The sequence below is a fragment of the Chenopodium album genome, chromosome 21 (assembly GCF_948465745.1).
Source record: "Chenopodium album chromosome 21, dcCheAlbu1.1, whole genome shotgun sequence".
In the NCBI taxonomy this organism is placed as follows: domain Eukaryota; kingdom Viridiplantae; phylum Streptophyta; class Magnoliopsida; order Caryophyllales; family Amaranthaceae; genus Chenopodium; species Chenopodium album.
The window spans coordinates 6,134,184-6,148,198 of record NC_137854.1 but is presented as its reverse complement, the minus strand read 5'-3'; the positions used below and the strand labels follow the sequence as shown (position 1 = coordinate 6,148,198).

The window sequence follows — 14,015 nt, the reverse complement described above, 5'->3', positions numbered from 1 at the left end:
ACCTGGGCAAAATTTTGTTTTAGTTTATGGACTTAAATGTCAAAATTGTGGATTTTGGTGTCAAATACCGGGTAGAATTATCAGTTGTCACACACTTGTCAAATTATTTGCACAGTATCAAACACTCCGTACTTCGTAATATTTTGGATATATCATCGTCATGAAGCGAGTTTCCAGCTTTTCCAAGCTAGCTTAACAATGGCTGCAAATTTCACCTAAAGTACACGCATACAAATTGTTTTTTTGGTTGCTTATCACACAACATTTAATACCAACATTAAAAGTTAATTGTTACATTTTTGTACTTCGTATAATATATACTTGATTTGATTTAAAGACTAACTAGTGTTTGGCCTGGGCGTTACTCCGGGTGTTACTTTGAGTATTTTTATCATTATTATTAAAGAGCTTGAAAGAGTTTTTTTTATTGTCGAAAATTATAACATTACAATAACAATAATAAATAGTTTTGAATAATTTTTGCTTTTATTTCTAATATGTATTTATATATTGATGTGCATAGATAGAACAACATTAGCTTATAGCCTGGATGGTAATAAGTTGGTCTTCATTCTTGTGTTCAAACCTTATTGTATGCATTTTTGGTTAACTATGACATGAAACAAAAATATGCTAGAAGTACACATGGCATATTGAATGATGATGTGACATTATGCTGGTGTAAGAATGAGATACACGTGACACATTGACATTTTTTGGAACGCTTTTTAATATATAAGTATAGATTAGTTCAAATTTGTGTTCTTTATGCTCCCAAATCCCGAGTCAGAATATAATTATCGTGATGATACTCCGTATAATTTAAACTAGTAAGTTGACAAAGAAATCCGGAAAATGGTAATATGTCATTTGACTGCTTTAATTGTAAAAAGTAGGAAGAGACAACATAAACATACTATATCTGCTTATTATGGTAAGAAATAAAGAAAAGCAGCAGAACATGTTTCAGACCAGCAGTTCAAGTTGCCTGGAAGTTGAATCTTCCCTATTCCAGCAAATAATAATGAAAGTGACATTGCTCAATATAGTACAAGTATAGACAAGATTATTCCGTGGAACAATGACCATCAAACTACCATCTTCCATTTTCGATTCAGAAATATTGTCAAGAAACAACTGAAACGAATACTGTCTTGATACGGCTATATTGCCATAGCTGATGATCGATTTCTAATAACAAGAAAAACCACAGCATTTTACAAATTAGAGCCATCATAACAACAAATCACTGCGAATCTTATTGTAAAATGGAATCAAGCTACTAAAAATTTCATTCATTAACTCTAATGTTACAATGATGTCTACAGAAAAAAGGGGGAACTATTGAAGGCTCCATAAAATAGAAAATTTTCCCTTTAGAACAGTATAATACAATTAGAAGAACATACAAGGAGAAAAAACAGATGAGAGCTGAATAAACTTAACTAGAAGCAGAATCAATGATCAAGGCAGGAGTTCTATTTTAGAAAGAAACACCGAGTTTCTTTGCGAAATCATCTCCATCGTCTTCATCCATGAACTCCTCTTCAAGGTCACCAGTTTCACCATCATTCAGATGATACCCTTCTCCGTCATCCTGTTCATATTCATATTCCCCATCATCCCCATGATCATACTCTTCATCAAATTCATGCTCTTCACCATCAGCTACAACCAAAGCCTCTTCTGCTTCAGGTTGTTTGTTGTCGTCAAATGAGGGAGATTCACTGTCACCGTTTGACTTTATCTTCTTATTTGAAATTTCACCTTCTTCTTCATCTGCCTCACCCGCCAAAATCTTGTTCTCTACTTCACCGGCCTTTGCTTGTTCATCAGCAGAGTGAGAGGCGACTTGTTTTCTTGTATCCGCAGCAGAGCTTGACGGACTGCTTGTCAAGGTTACATCATTTTCATTATGCTTGATTTCTTCTTTATCGTCGGAACTGGTACCACCAGTAGAAGCTGTTCTTTTTCTCTTCAAAATCTCACTTAATGGCTTGGGCCCAGCAAACGCAATATTACCCTCAGTTCCAATAGAACTGGCTAAGACTGTGTCTCTCAGCTTCCCCCCTGAAACTGGTTCTTGGCTCTTCCGCTGCTGTGACTTGCTATCAGTATGTTTGGTTCCTTTTAGCTCAGACAAGCTTTTTGGACCGGCAAAATTGACATCATCTGATGGAACAGTATCTTTTCTCATCACTGGACCTTTTATCATTCTTCCCTCACGGCTTTCATCTTGTTTTATTCCACTTAATCTATCTCGAAGACGACTTGGTTGACCAGAAACTTGCTGCCTGCTTGGAGATAATCTTCCAAAGCTCCTCCCTCTTTCATTCTCTCTCTCTGAGTAAATATCATTAACACTCACTGGAGAAGATTTTCTAGGAAGCTTTATTCTACCCTGAAGACGGTGGCCACGAGAACTCTCATGTATTGGTGACCGACGCGAGTCCCTCCGAGTACTCCTGTAGCCACGGTCCTCAGCACGATCATCATGACCATAGTCAGAATTAACTACGGACTTCAAGCCATTTACCCTCCTATGCTTAGATAAACGATGACGCAAATCAGAATTTTGATTGACATCAAGACTCTCAGACTTATATGGAGGCCCACGCCTGTCCATGTGAGCAGGTTCACCAAGTGATCTTTCTGATGATACCCTACGATGATCCCGAGCATACTTCTCAGGCATACGATCAAATGAATCATATCCACGTCGATTGTGATAAATTTCAGGCTCAACATCAGCAACTGAACCGTAATCATCCTGACGACCAATGTCAAACTCGTTTAGATTTCTTCCGTCACGACCTCTCATCTTCCCATACTGATCTTCATTGTGATAAAACTCATCCTCGTTGACTTTATTATCCACCAGTACATCAAATCCAGGAGACGATTCCCTCAATGAGTCATCAGCATCTCTACCATTCTGTAAATAATGGTCGTCATATGAGCCACCATGATGTGCACGTCCAGTCCTGCTTCTGGAAATTCCATTGTCAACAAAAGGTGGTTTTATTTCCCCATATTTAGAAGACCCTACGGCAGTCACACCACTAGGAGGCAAATAGCCTTTTCCAACAGTTGCTCCATTTGTCGGCCGAATGGACTGATTTTTTGGAAATGCATTAGCTTGATGTGGCGTTTCAACAACCTTAGGTTTATTTGCTTGGAAATTCATTTGGGGTTGTGTACACTTTTCGAGACTACCAAAAGCTTTCTTGAAAGCATGAGCTCCAGGCGTAGCAGTGCTGGATGAAGCTTGTTGAATCTTGGTATTAGGAGGACTTGGGCCATGCATGTAAGGGCATCTATCGGCTTTTAAGCACTGTCCCCTCTGAAAGAAAATGCAGGGAATTCCTTGCTTAGCTGGATTCTGAGGAGCTGAAAGCATAGGTGGGCCAGGAGGTACAAGAGCAGAAGGCCCATCAACTTGATTTCCCACCAAACCATCCAAAGGCTGAATAATTTGGGAAAAAGATGATTAGTATTAGTACAGTCTGGTGAACAAAGCAATTAAGCAAGAGTATATCATAACATTAACATAGAACAAGAACTTACAGGATGCCTAAATGAGCATTTAGGATTCAAGCAGTTCCCATTCATCCAGTACCAACAATCTGTTGGGTTCATTCGAGCATAATCACTATGTCGATATTCACATTCAGCTCCCTGCAGACACACAGAGCAATACCGAGAGCATGTCAGATAAACAGAGCAAAAGAGCCACCAGTTTCAGCCAATCATACAACCAACTAGGCCTATGCTTCAAAACATTAGGCAAGAGTACATCATAACATTAGCTCGGACGTTATATACATACAAATTAGGCCTGTGCTTCAAAATGTGTCGCTTCCGTAAAGAGTACATGGCCAAATCGGATAAAACTACTGGTTTTACTAACATACATAACGTATTTCACATATGCATCAAGCAAGATCCAACAGATTAGGTAAAAATCAAATTGAAAACCTTTCTCTACTGTTTCATAACTTACACAAGCTAGCCAATCAAAATCACACTAAAACCATAACCCTAAATCATTACAAGATAGACAACGACGGTAACCAAAATCAATCAACATTCAAAGAATTTTATAAAGATCGAAACCCTAGTCCCAAACAAATTCAATTGAGAAATAAAGTGGATCCAAATCAAACGCAACCCCTAAATTCATCAAATTCAAATCAAACATACTTCACTCAAATCCCTGAGATTTAACCACCGAACAATCAAAAAACAGAAATCAAACAAACACAAAACAAATCCAAAAAATCACATAAAATTAATAAACTCAAAATCAATCAAACCATACTTAGAACAAATCAACCAATACCTTTTTACAGGTCAAGGGAGAAGCCAAAAAATAAACACAATCAGTATTCCTCTTCAAAGATTCATCTTCCGAAGTCGAAGGAGGGCCTTGCTGGGGTTGCAACGCCTCCTTAGTAACGGTAGTAGCCATGAATTTATTGTATAATTTCAACTTCTATAGCGTCGATTTAAGCTATAGATCGAGGAATCAGAGGTAAAAATTGAAACCGCGGAAACCCTAAGAACGCATGAATTAGGGTTTGATTTGTGATTTCTTCCCCAAAATTAAAATTGGGATTAGGAGAGAGAAAGAGGGATTAGAGTAGAAAGAGAAAGAAAGAAGTGAGTTTGAGTTATTGGGGATAGAGAGAAGTTGAAGCTGGTTAAGGTTTGTTTGAGCAGGAAGCGGCTTTGTTGGCCTTCTAAAAAGCTTTTCTCCTCTCTCTTCAAAAGGCCAATAGATGATTACTGGCTTTGTTGTTTGGATGAAATACTTTTTGTGTTTGCCTTTTGTAGCCCACACTTTACCGTTTTGGTTTGGTTTGGTTTTTTGTGTACCATATATACCCAGAGCGGCAGAGCGGCTCGCCGAGCGTGTATAGTCCATAGACGATAGCCAACGGTGATGGTTAGTTCTGCATCGAAGTTTTGGCCACTCGGGAAGGTAGTAAATGTTCTCGCTTGTTAAGTTTCTCGGCGTTTATTCTTTTTTTTTACAAAATGTTAGTTATGTTTTGAGGTTTTGGTGGTTTGGGAAGTTATTGCAGATTTGCAGGTGCTTGCTTTATGAGTTTCTCGATGTTGATAGTGATCATAATAAAGGTGATCATATCTATGTCACCAATTGTACTGTGTTAAAAGACCGTGGAAGATCTTTTGATTCAGATCCATCGACACTATCTGCGGGCTAAGCGAAATGATATTTTGTGACTTAGATCCATATTAATTTAACATTGAGTTTGAGAGGTGAATCAAGCAACATATGTCTTATTTTGGTCATAATTGCCCTTAATTGTGTCCTGCTAGTTTAATTCATGATACTCAGGTCAACGAGTGATAATCTCTGCATCATTAACTCTATTAAAAGGTAATGGAAGATCATGTGATAGATCCTTCTTCTTTGTCATTGCTTGTTCGGGAAAAGGATCGGACCTCATGTTGTTTAACTATGTATCAATTTAATTCTCCTCGAAGGTGTATTAAGCAATATATATGGGTCTAATTTCGATTGTTATCATCCAACAATACTTTTATTTTGATTCACACAACGAATTTCACTTTTTGTTGTCTTAGTTAGCTACTTTAAACTACATGTATATGGCTTGTGAATATCTTCTTATAAATCTGCCACAGAGGGCTATGCTTGACTTCTTGCAAAAATTTTGTCCTTAGCCAAAGCCATCCAAATTCAGGCCGAGCTCATCTTGATCACCTTTACCATAATGTTAGGTTCAATACTGGTTAGAGGTTTGAGAGGAGAGTTAAAGGTGAGATTTATGTCAATTAAGAGGTTTTGTTTGTGCATTAAAGTTTGGGGATGAGTAGCTTTAGGCGACCAATGAGAGTAGATAGTGGTTTTAATGGTATTTGCATTGATAATTCTTCAGTGCTGCATAGAGGCCGTGCATGGAAATGCAGACTTGGCTAATAAATATATATATCTAACTATTCATGTTGTTTGTAGTTGTCTGGTTACTTAATAAGGGTTTAAGGCTTTAAGGATTATTAAATCTTATATTTGAGGATTATATGCGGGGTCACCTATTCATGCTATAAGAGTTACTTATTTCATTGCTGGCAAATAAGTTTTTCTCAATTTGGTGTCTCTTATTCTGAATTTCTAGATTAATAAACGAGTCTCCAATTTCTACAAATTTTTATTGATTTAGGGTATGCTAACATCAACTTACACGCCATTATTTCCATTAGGCTGTCAAATAAAATCCAATGATCCAATGGATTGGATCAATGTATGCTGACATAGTGCACGGTTACATGGATTATTTTACATGGCCAACTAAAAGACACGTTGAATATATAATTACCACATAAATTATATCAGTAATTATGGAAAATTTATCGTAAATAAAACTCGCAAAAAAACATAAAAACTCAACTCCATTTACCATACCATCATCCATTGTCATCCGAGCCAAAAACGTTACACCCCGTATTATTATACAGAAAGCCCTAAAGTATTGTATTCCCCATCACTCTTCTTTTTTCCCATAAGTTTTTGCAATATCTCAGTAATCAAACCAATCAACCTTTTCTTCCAATTTCAATCGCCATTAACAACGAAGCTCGAAATCAATGGAGGACGTTCTCTCTCCTTCCGATAAGCAGGTTATGGTCTCCAATTTCCTAGAGATCGCCGTTGGCCAGACTGCCGATACTGCCCGCCAATTCTTGCAGGTATTTTCCCCAATCTCTCTTTTTTTTTTTTTTTTTTTTTTTTTTTCCTTCAATTTCATAAATTAGGGTTCATTCACTATAATGCTCGATTTGATGATCGCTGCATAATTAATTATGTATTTTGTAAATTTTGCTTGCGAAGTGTAAAATTGATTTAGAGTAATGGTAGCTCAGAAATTGCGCTGCATCTGTTAGTTAGTGTGATGAATTGCGGAACTTACTTTGAGCTTCTTGCTGGAAAAAATGGTTTGGTGTGATTGCGTAAGACATTAATTTGTCGATGCTTGTAGTGCAGTCCAATTTAGCTGATGGGTTTGATTTAGAACATTTTAAGTGTGATTTTCAATTGATTTTTGTTATGTTTTTTCGATACTGAAATTGCAACTTGGATGGGTGTGTAGATCTAGATTGTCATCGCGGTGGGTTACAAATGTGTTGATCGGAAACTAATTTGTGTATCTTGTTTTATATACACGTTAAATGAATTTGTAGGTAAAAGTGTTTGTTTTTAATAATTCGGTTGGTCGGTGATAATTCACATTCAAGAAGGTATTTGTGGGAGAATGTTTTGGGAACAGGAAAGCTTTGGATTTTCTTGTAAAAATGTTATCCATGGCGGCATGGATACATGTTAGGTGTCATCATTATTGGGAAGACATGCAAAGGAAATTTTGTTTCTTGATTGAAGGTTGCAGTTTTAAGTTTAAATGGAGGTATGATTAAGTTGATGGGAAGTTTCATGGTTTTTTATACATCAACAATGGGGAAACATAGATAACTTTAACATTTTGTGTAATACAGGTATTCTGGACTATTATAACATCTCCTTTGAGTAGGTTGATGGGAAGTTTAACATTTTCATTATCTATCAGTAATGGGGAAACATAGATAACTTTAGAATTCTGTGTGATAAAGGTATTCTGGACTATTATAACGTCTCCTTTGAGTAGGTTGATGGGAAGTTCAACGGATTCATTATCTATTAGCAATGGCCAATGGGGAAACAGAAATAAATTTAGCATTCTGTGTGATTGAGTTATCCTGGACTATAAAGGTGCCAAACCTCTAATTTTCTATGACTCTATGAATTAATTATGATTTCTGATTCAACCTTTTGTGAATATTTGAGGCTTCAATCTTCAAGCATTGCCTGGTACTTAAACCTTAAATTTTTTTGCTTTAACTCTATATGAAAAGCTATCCAACTTCTAAGTTTTTAATGATTTACGCCTGTAAAGAAGAGAGAGACTTAACACTTTAACGTTCATTTTTATTTTTACTCCCTTATTTATGTTTTAGTTAGTGGATTTTGTTTGGTATATGCTCCACTCGTATAGAAGCTAATTTTTCTTTTATCTTATTGGAATTGTCATTTGATGGCTCAGGCAACAAGCTGGAGGCTTGAAGAAGCTATTCAGCTATTCTATGTGGGAAACGAAGGTGGTGCAGCAGCTCCTCCATCATTTATCCCCTCAGAACAAAATGCAACTCCATTAGTTGACAAGAGCGCTAGGTATAATGGAATAGCTGATTTACAACTTTGAATTGATTGATTTATAGTATGAAATTTATAGCAATGGATATCTTCTTTTGTGTGATTTGGTTCAGTGGATCTGATGATGGTGAAGCAAAGGAAATCAGTGGACTCAATGACGGTGATGATGTGCGTCCACCTTTACCTGTGATAAGAGAGGCTCTCTATGATGATGCTGTGGTGTACGGGTAATTTCTCATTCTATTTCAATTTGCGTTGCTTTTTAACAAATTTACCCTGATTCTTCCCCCTTCTTTAATTTATGCTTAAAAGAGAGATAGGGCCGTTTAATGTTGCTATTTTATATTTGTGCTGACTGCATAATTGATTGAGTGAAGTGGTGAATTCTAGAACTTTATTTGGTGTTTAGTGTTCACTTATGTGCCCTCTCTTTTTATGGGGAGGAGACTCATCATATATCCAGACTTAATTCTTTCTTCCTCGTCCCACAATTTGTATGACATTTTTTGCTTCCTTTTGTAAAGAATGGCTATGTAACTGCCTCTCTTGGCTTTTTTTTTTTCTCATGGTTTTGAATGCTGGGGTTGAGTTAGAGTGATAATTGGTTGAAACGGCTTGGAAATTAGATTATTAGAAAGATACATGCAAAATTTTACTTTACTTGGGGAGTTGGGGTATCTTTCTTAATGGGTATTACCATAGTCCACTTTGGGCGAGAATTTACATATGAATATTATGAAGACTTTTGCCAGGCCATCATATTGGTTAAGCCAGTTGGAAATAGCACGATGTACATGCAAAATTGTTTTTTACTTGGTGCATCTTGCTAGATGGGTATCACCTTAGTGCATTTTGGGTGAGCTTTCTCATGTAAACATTATGAACAAATTTTGCTAGGCCATCATTTTTGCTACTCTTACTCCTTTCATTTACCTTGAAGCTTGAACTTGAGGATGATGTGTTGCTTAGAAAGATGGACAAAGTATTGCAATGTTAGACTAACAACATAGCTGTGTTTTTCCTTTCATTGTCCTCGACACTCTCTCCACAGACTGGGTGCATGACTCTTTCCTGTTGATTGCATTGGAGGTAGCATATTCTTGAAAGAATAAGATAGGCTCTATAATGTCATTAGTGCTGATGTCTAATCTTCACGATTGATTCCTAGCCTGTGACGAATTAGGTGATGTCCTTTGTAAGACTTACAGCAGTGTTTGAAATTCAGGAACAAGAAATTGTAATTAAATGAGTAACAAGTCTAACAACCATATGAACACCCATCATTGAATGACAAGTTTGGCAGAAACACTGCTGAGGTGGGGTGCAAAATACCAAATGAGGCTGGGAGTATATTTGATTACTTAACTATTTACATTGGGTCTTATTGTGGTCATTGTGCTTGTAAAAAAGAAACTACTATGTGTAACAATAACATGCCTTTTGATTGTGGGCAAATGCGCCTGTACTGTAGAATGTAGTTTACTTTACAAATCGATAGTGGTTAAGACTTCAAGGCTGCACGTTGGGCTTACTCGGAGTATGTTCTTTGGTGAGTTATGGTTAGGTCATGAGATTGAGCTTTATCAGCTGAGAGTGTTCCATCATAAAAATAATCTTTGGCCGCCCTCATCAATATCTGGTTACATTATGCTGCATGTACCCCAAATTCTATTTTTGTTGTTTTGTAAAAAATGGTGCACAATATTTGCTCTATGTGGTTGTCTAATTGTTGTTTGTCACATGGCTTGCTCTAGGGCCTCAAGAATAGGGTATCCACCAGGAATGAGTTCTGTGGTTGCCTTCCGTAATTTTGAGGAGGAAATGAAGCACCCTGCTGTATGGGAAGCTGAACAAGGTGGTAGTTCTACTACAGATAGCTCTCGAGATAACCTTGCTGCTATGTTTCGGCCTCCTTTTGCTTTGATGACCCAGGGTCCTTTTGAGAAGGTTTGTTTCTTTTATAATTTTATTGTTTTGTATTATTTTCATTTTATGCTTTGGGGTTTTTTAAGGAAAAGGGGATAGTTTTTCAACTGTATCACCTTGCTCCTTAAGACTAGCCTCCAGACCTTTTTTCTTTTATTTATTTATTTATTTATTTATTTATAACCTAAATATACCTAATTATCCACTGTCCACACTCTTTACAACTTATTTCAGCTGAATTCTGCCATCTTTCAGGGACCTTTTACTTTCTAATTCCTACATTGATTCTTTAAGCATGACCTTGTCTTTGCAACGCATGATTGAAGCCTGCTTTGCTTTATGAATTAAATAGGGACATGGGAGACTTTGGGATTTGTGATTCTTCTGGCCAGCGACCTACTCCCTTATTTATCTTCAACATAGTATGATCAAGTTGATGTTTTAATCATGTGGCAAATATCTGAGGGCCGGCTATGGACCTTTGTGATGCAAATTTTGTCGATAAGCTAGACATGTACTAAACTGAATATTTAGTTAATTTTCATTGCGATGTTTCATACTTATTACTTTCTTCATCTCTGAATTTTTGGGGCCTTGCCCCTCTTTAATGACGGAGTTTGATCTGTAATTTTAAAGCTGTTTGTGCCAAGTATTTATTTTGAATGATTCATCTGCACCATATATTCTGTCATCATATTAATGTAATGGAAAACTACAGGCAAAACTTACCGCTGCTGCTTCGGACCAGTGGCTCGTGGCTAATTTACAATCCCCTACAGAATTTAGCTCACATATGGTTAGTGCCACAACACTTTATCTTTCTCCCCCTCCCTCTCTCATTTTTCCTCTTTCAATGCCTCTTGTTGGTCTCTATCTATGTGTTGCTAGTGCTCTCTCTCTCTTGCATGCGCGGCCATTCTTGTTTAATTTGTGTATATCCAATAGATACTTTTTAGAATTTTTATTTGACATATTTGTGATATCTAATTGGTTGTAATGCGTTTAATAGCTCAACAGAGACACCTGGGCAAATGAAGCTGTGGCCCAAACTATCAAAACCAATTTTATCTTTTGGCAGGTAACTATGCTGTGTTTTTTCTTGTCCTATTTATACTCTCATGTAATGTTCCTCTTGTTATGCTGACAATCAGGTGTGTTCTGTTCTAAACTTCTAATGTGCAGTTAGAATTTATTTGATTTATCTTAATGCAGGTTTATGATGATACAAGTGAGGGTAAGAAGGTGTGTAATTACTACAAAATCGAATCTGTTCCAGTTATTCTTGTCATTGACCCCATAACAGGACAAAAAATGCGTTCATGGTCTGGTATGGTACATCCTGACCGATTACTGGAGGTATGGGCTTTGCATTTGATTATTTAATTTACCATAATACCAAATATTATTTACCTCTTGATGGAATTTAATTGGCTTCCCTTTGCAATTTTGGCTGATAATATTTTAAATTTGCAGGATCTACTGCCGTTCATGGATAGCGGCCCACATAACCATCATTCCTCACTCTCTCATAAGCGGCCAAGAGAAAGTTCTAATGTTCCTGCTCAGAAAGTCCAGGGTATTTTAGTTTTTCTAGTTTTTTTTTTTTCCTTCCCTTGTGCTTTCTGTTTACCTGGTATCATTTAATTAAGACTATTATGGTTCTATATTTCCATTCATCATTTCATCCGACACTTTCAGAGTTTATTTGATTGTATTTTGTGCAACAAGCAAGCATTACTCTAAATTTTTTAGTATTGCATGATTCTCATAAGGTTGTAATTGATCTGTTTTGGTCCATTTCTAGATGTTCTTAACTCTCTTGTTTTATGATATTGTTGCAATAGACATTTTACTCTCTTATCCTCACTCCATAATATTTACACTTCCACCCATTCTCTTTTGCTTTTTCCATTTTTTTTGCACCTTGCTACCTTTTTATTTTTACTGTTTTTTTTTTTTTTGTTTACACTTTTCCTCTTACTTTAACCACCTTTTCCTCCTGCTGTATTTAAAGGCTATGTTGTGCTTGGACTTTCTAGATTGGATGGACTAACCTATGTACTGAGTTTTCACTTGTTGCAATTCAATTGTTGGTTTGTTGTGTGTAAATTATCTGGTTCTGTGGAAATGAAATGAGTTAGAATCTATCTTTGTTTTTACAACAACAATCACCAGCGAACCAAAAAGGATTATGTTATGTATATATCTATAGATTTAGGATTAATGAGAAGTTCCTTAAAATCAGTAGCATTTTATATGTTTTTTTTTTTGAGCTGGATGTGCATATTTTCTGTACTTAAAAGATGTGCATATTTTTCTTAATGTAATGTTTTTGTTTTCATTTTTCCAGAATTTGAAAAATATTATCAGTTTTTAGAAAATTTGCACATGCAGTGAATATTTGTTGCACATCAATCCTTCTCATTTTAAGTTATATTTTTGTTTTGAAAGAGAATTGAAATTAAGAGGTTTTATATTCTGCAGGTGAGACCACCGTGGATGAAGAGGAATTGCAACAAGCTCTTGCTGCATCAATGGAGAACATGAATCATCCAGATGAAATTGCTTCTGAAGACAAAGATGCAGTCACTGCCAACAAGGAGGAAGAAAAATGCTCTACAAAGATTCCTGAGTATCCCCCTCTTCCTGAAGAACCAAAGGGAGATAGAAACCTGCTTTGCCGTGTTGGATTTCGTCTCCCTGATGGACGAAGAGTTCAGCGGAACTTTCTACGCACTGACCCTATACAGGTTAGGTTTTGGCTTCTGTCTCACCTCTCCCTCTCATTTTTTTCCCTTGTACCATATTTTGAATGAATTTACTGACTTCTTTTGTTCTGCAGTTGCTGTGGTCATTCTGCAGATCCCAGCTTGGAGAGGCCGAGACAAGGCCATTACGGTTGACACATGGAGTCCTTGGAGCTGCAAAATCTCTGGAATATGATAGTAATTTAACCTTTGAAGAATCAGGGCTCTCAAACTCCATGGTATCTGTTACTTGGGAGTAAGATTGATATGTTGCTCTCTCGGTATATATATTTAAGTATATGGCTGAGAGCTGAAGCAGACTTTTGACTGAATCAGTTATCTTGCAGTTTGCTCCGCCTTTTGTTTTGTCAAATTGTTTGTAGAACAAGTATGATAGGAAGGAGTAATTATTGTTATGTAGTCCATGTGTATATACTTAAATGCCAACAGCTCATAGAATGGTATCTGTCAAATTACAGACAGCTCGTTGTGTCTTGCTTTAGCTCTTTTAATCCATAAGTCCTTTATATTCCGGTGTAGTCAGTTTCACCCATGAAAGCACAAGCACTTTGCTAGTGCTTATTGAAAATTCCTTTATCCTTCTCTCTCTCTCTCTCTTTCTCTTTTATTTTTTATTTTTTTTATAATTATTTTATAGATTTTTCTAAATAACTAAAATGAAAAATAATTAGTCAAATTTGTTTTGAACTAGCAAAATAACTTTTGACCCCAAATGTAAACAAAGCGAATTAAAAAAGTGAAACCTTGCGGTCACAAGGTGCAAACCTTCCCGCTTCAGGTACTTATTGGTGAGGAATGACTCGTAAATACTGGACCATAACAGCTATGAGGGTTGAGGTTCCTTTGTAAGAGTTGAGATCCCCTTTCCCTTTCCCCTCAATTTCAAGTAACCTGCTTTTATATACTTCGTACAAAGCATTAAACTCGGTGACTTTTAATACTGTATTAAACTGAGATAACGGTGAGGGTTGAGGTTAGACCAATGCAAACCTAAGTAAAATGTTGTGAAGTACAATTAATTGAATCATGCATCTACTACAGTATAAATCAACAAAAATCATAAAACTAGGGTATTTAAACCAAACCGAAAA

At 36.4% G+C, this 14,015-nt stretch overlaps 2 protein-coding genes across 3 annotated transcripts; one reads left to right on the top strand and one right to left on the bottom strand.

Annotated features, from left to right (window-relative positions):
- Positions 1-1,236: 1,236 nt before the first annotated feature.
- LOC145601923 (zinc finger CCCH domain-containing protein 17-like) lies at positions 1,237-4,785 on the bottom strand. The gene is made up of 3 exons (XM_081658011.1): positions 4,343-4,785; positions 3,568-3,678; positions 1,237-3,466 (listed from the first exon to the last, which is right to left on the bottom strand). The coding sequence occupies exons 1-3, from the start codon at positions 4,469-4,471 to the stop codon at positions 1,484-1,486; spliced, it is 2,223 nt and encodes a 740-aa protein (XP_081514137.1). The 5' UTR covers positions 4,472-4,785; the 3' UTR covers positions 1,237-1,483.
- A 1,707-nt stretch (positions 4,786-6,492) lies between these two features.
- On the top strand, positions 6,493-13,405 carry LOC145601430 (plant UBX domain-containing protein 7-like). Of its 2 annotated transcripts, none has more exons than XM_081657449.1 (10): positions 6,493-6,735; positions 8,121-8,248; positions 8,344-8,451; positions 9,985-10,177; positions 10,875-10,952; positions 11,166-11,234; positions 11,369-11,512; positions 11,630-11,732; positions 12,641-12,906; positions 12,999-13,405. In XM_081657449.1, exons 1-10 carry the CDS (start codon positions 6,634-6,636, stop codon positions 13,161-13,163), a joined length of 1,356 nt encoding a protein of 451 aa, XP_081513575.1. In that variant the 5' UTR covers positions 6,493-6,633; the 3' UTR covers positions 13,164-13,405. The 2 variants fall into 2 exon arrangements, with proteins under 2 accessions (XP_081513575.1, XP_081513574.1); XM_081657448.1 differs by having other exon boundaries at positions 6,495-6,735; positions 8,344-8,457.
- Positions 13,406-14,015: the final 610 nt, after the last annotated feature.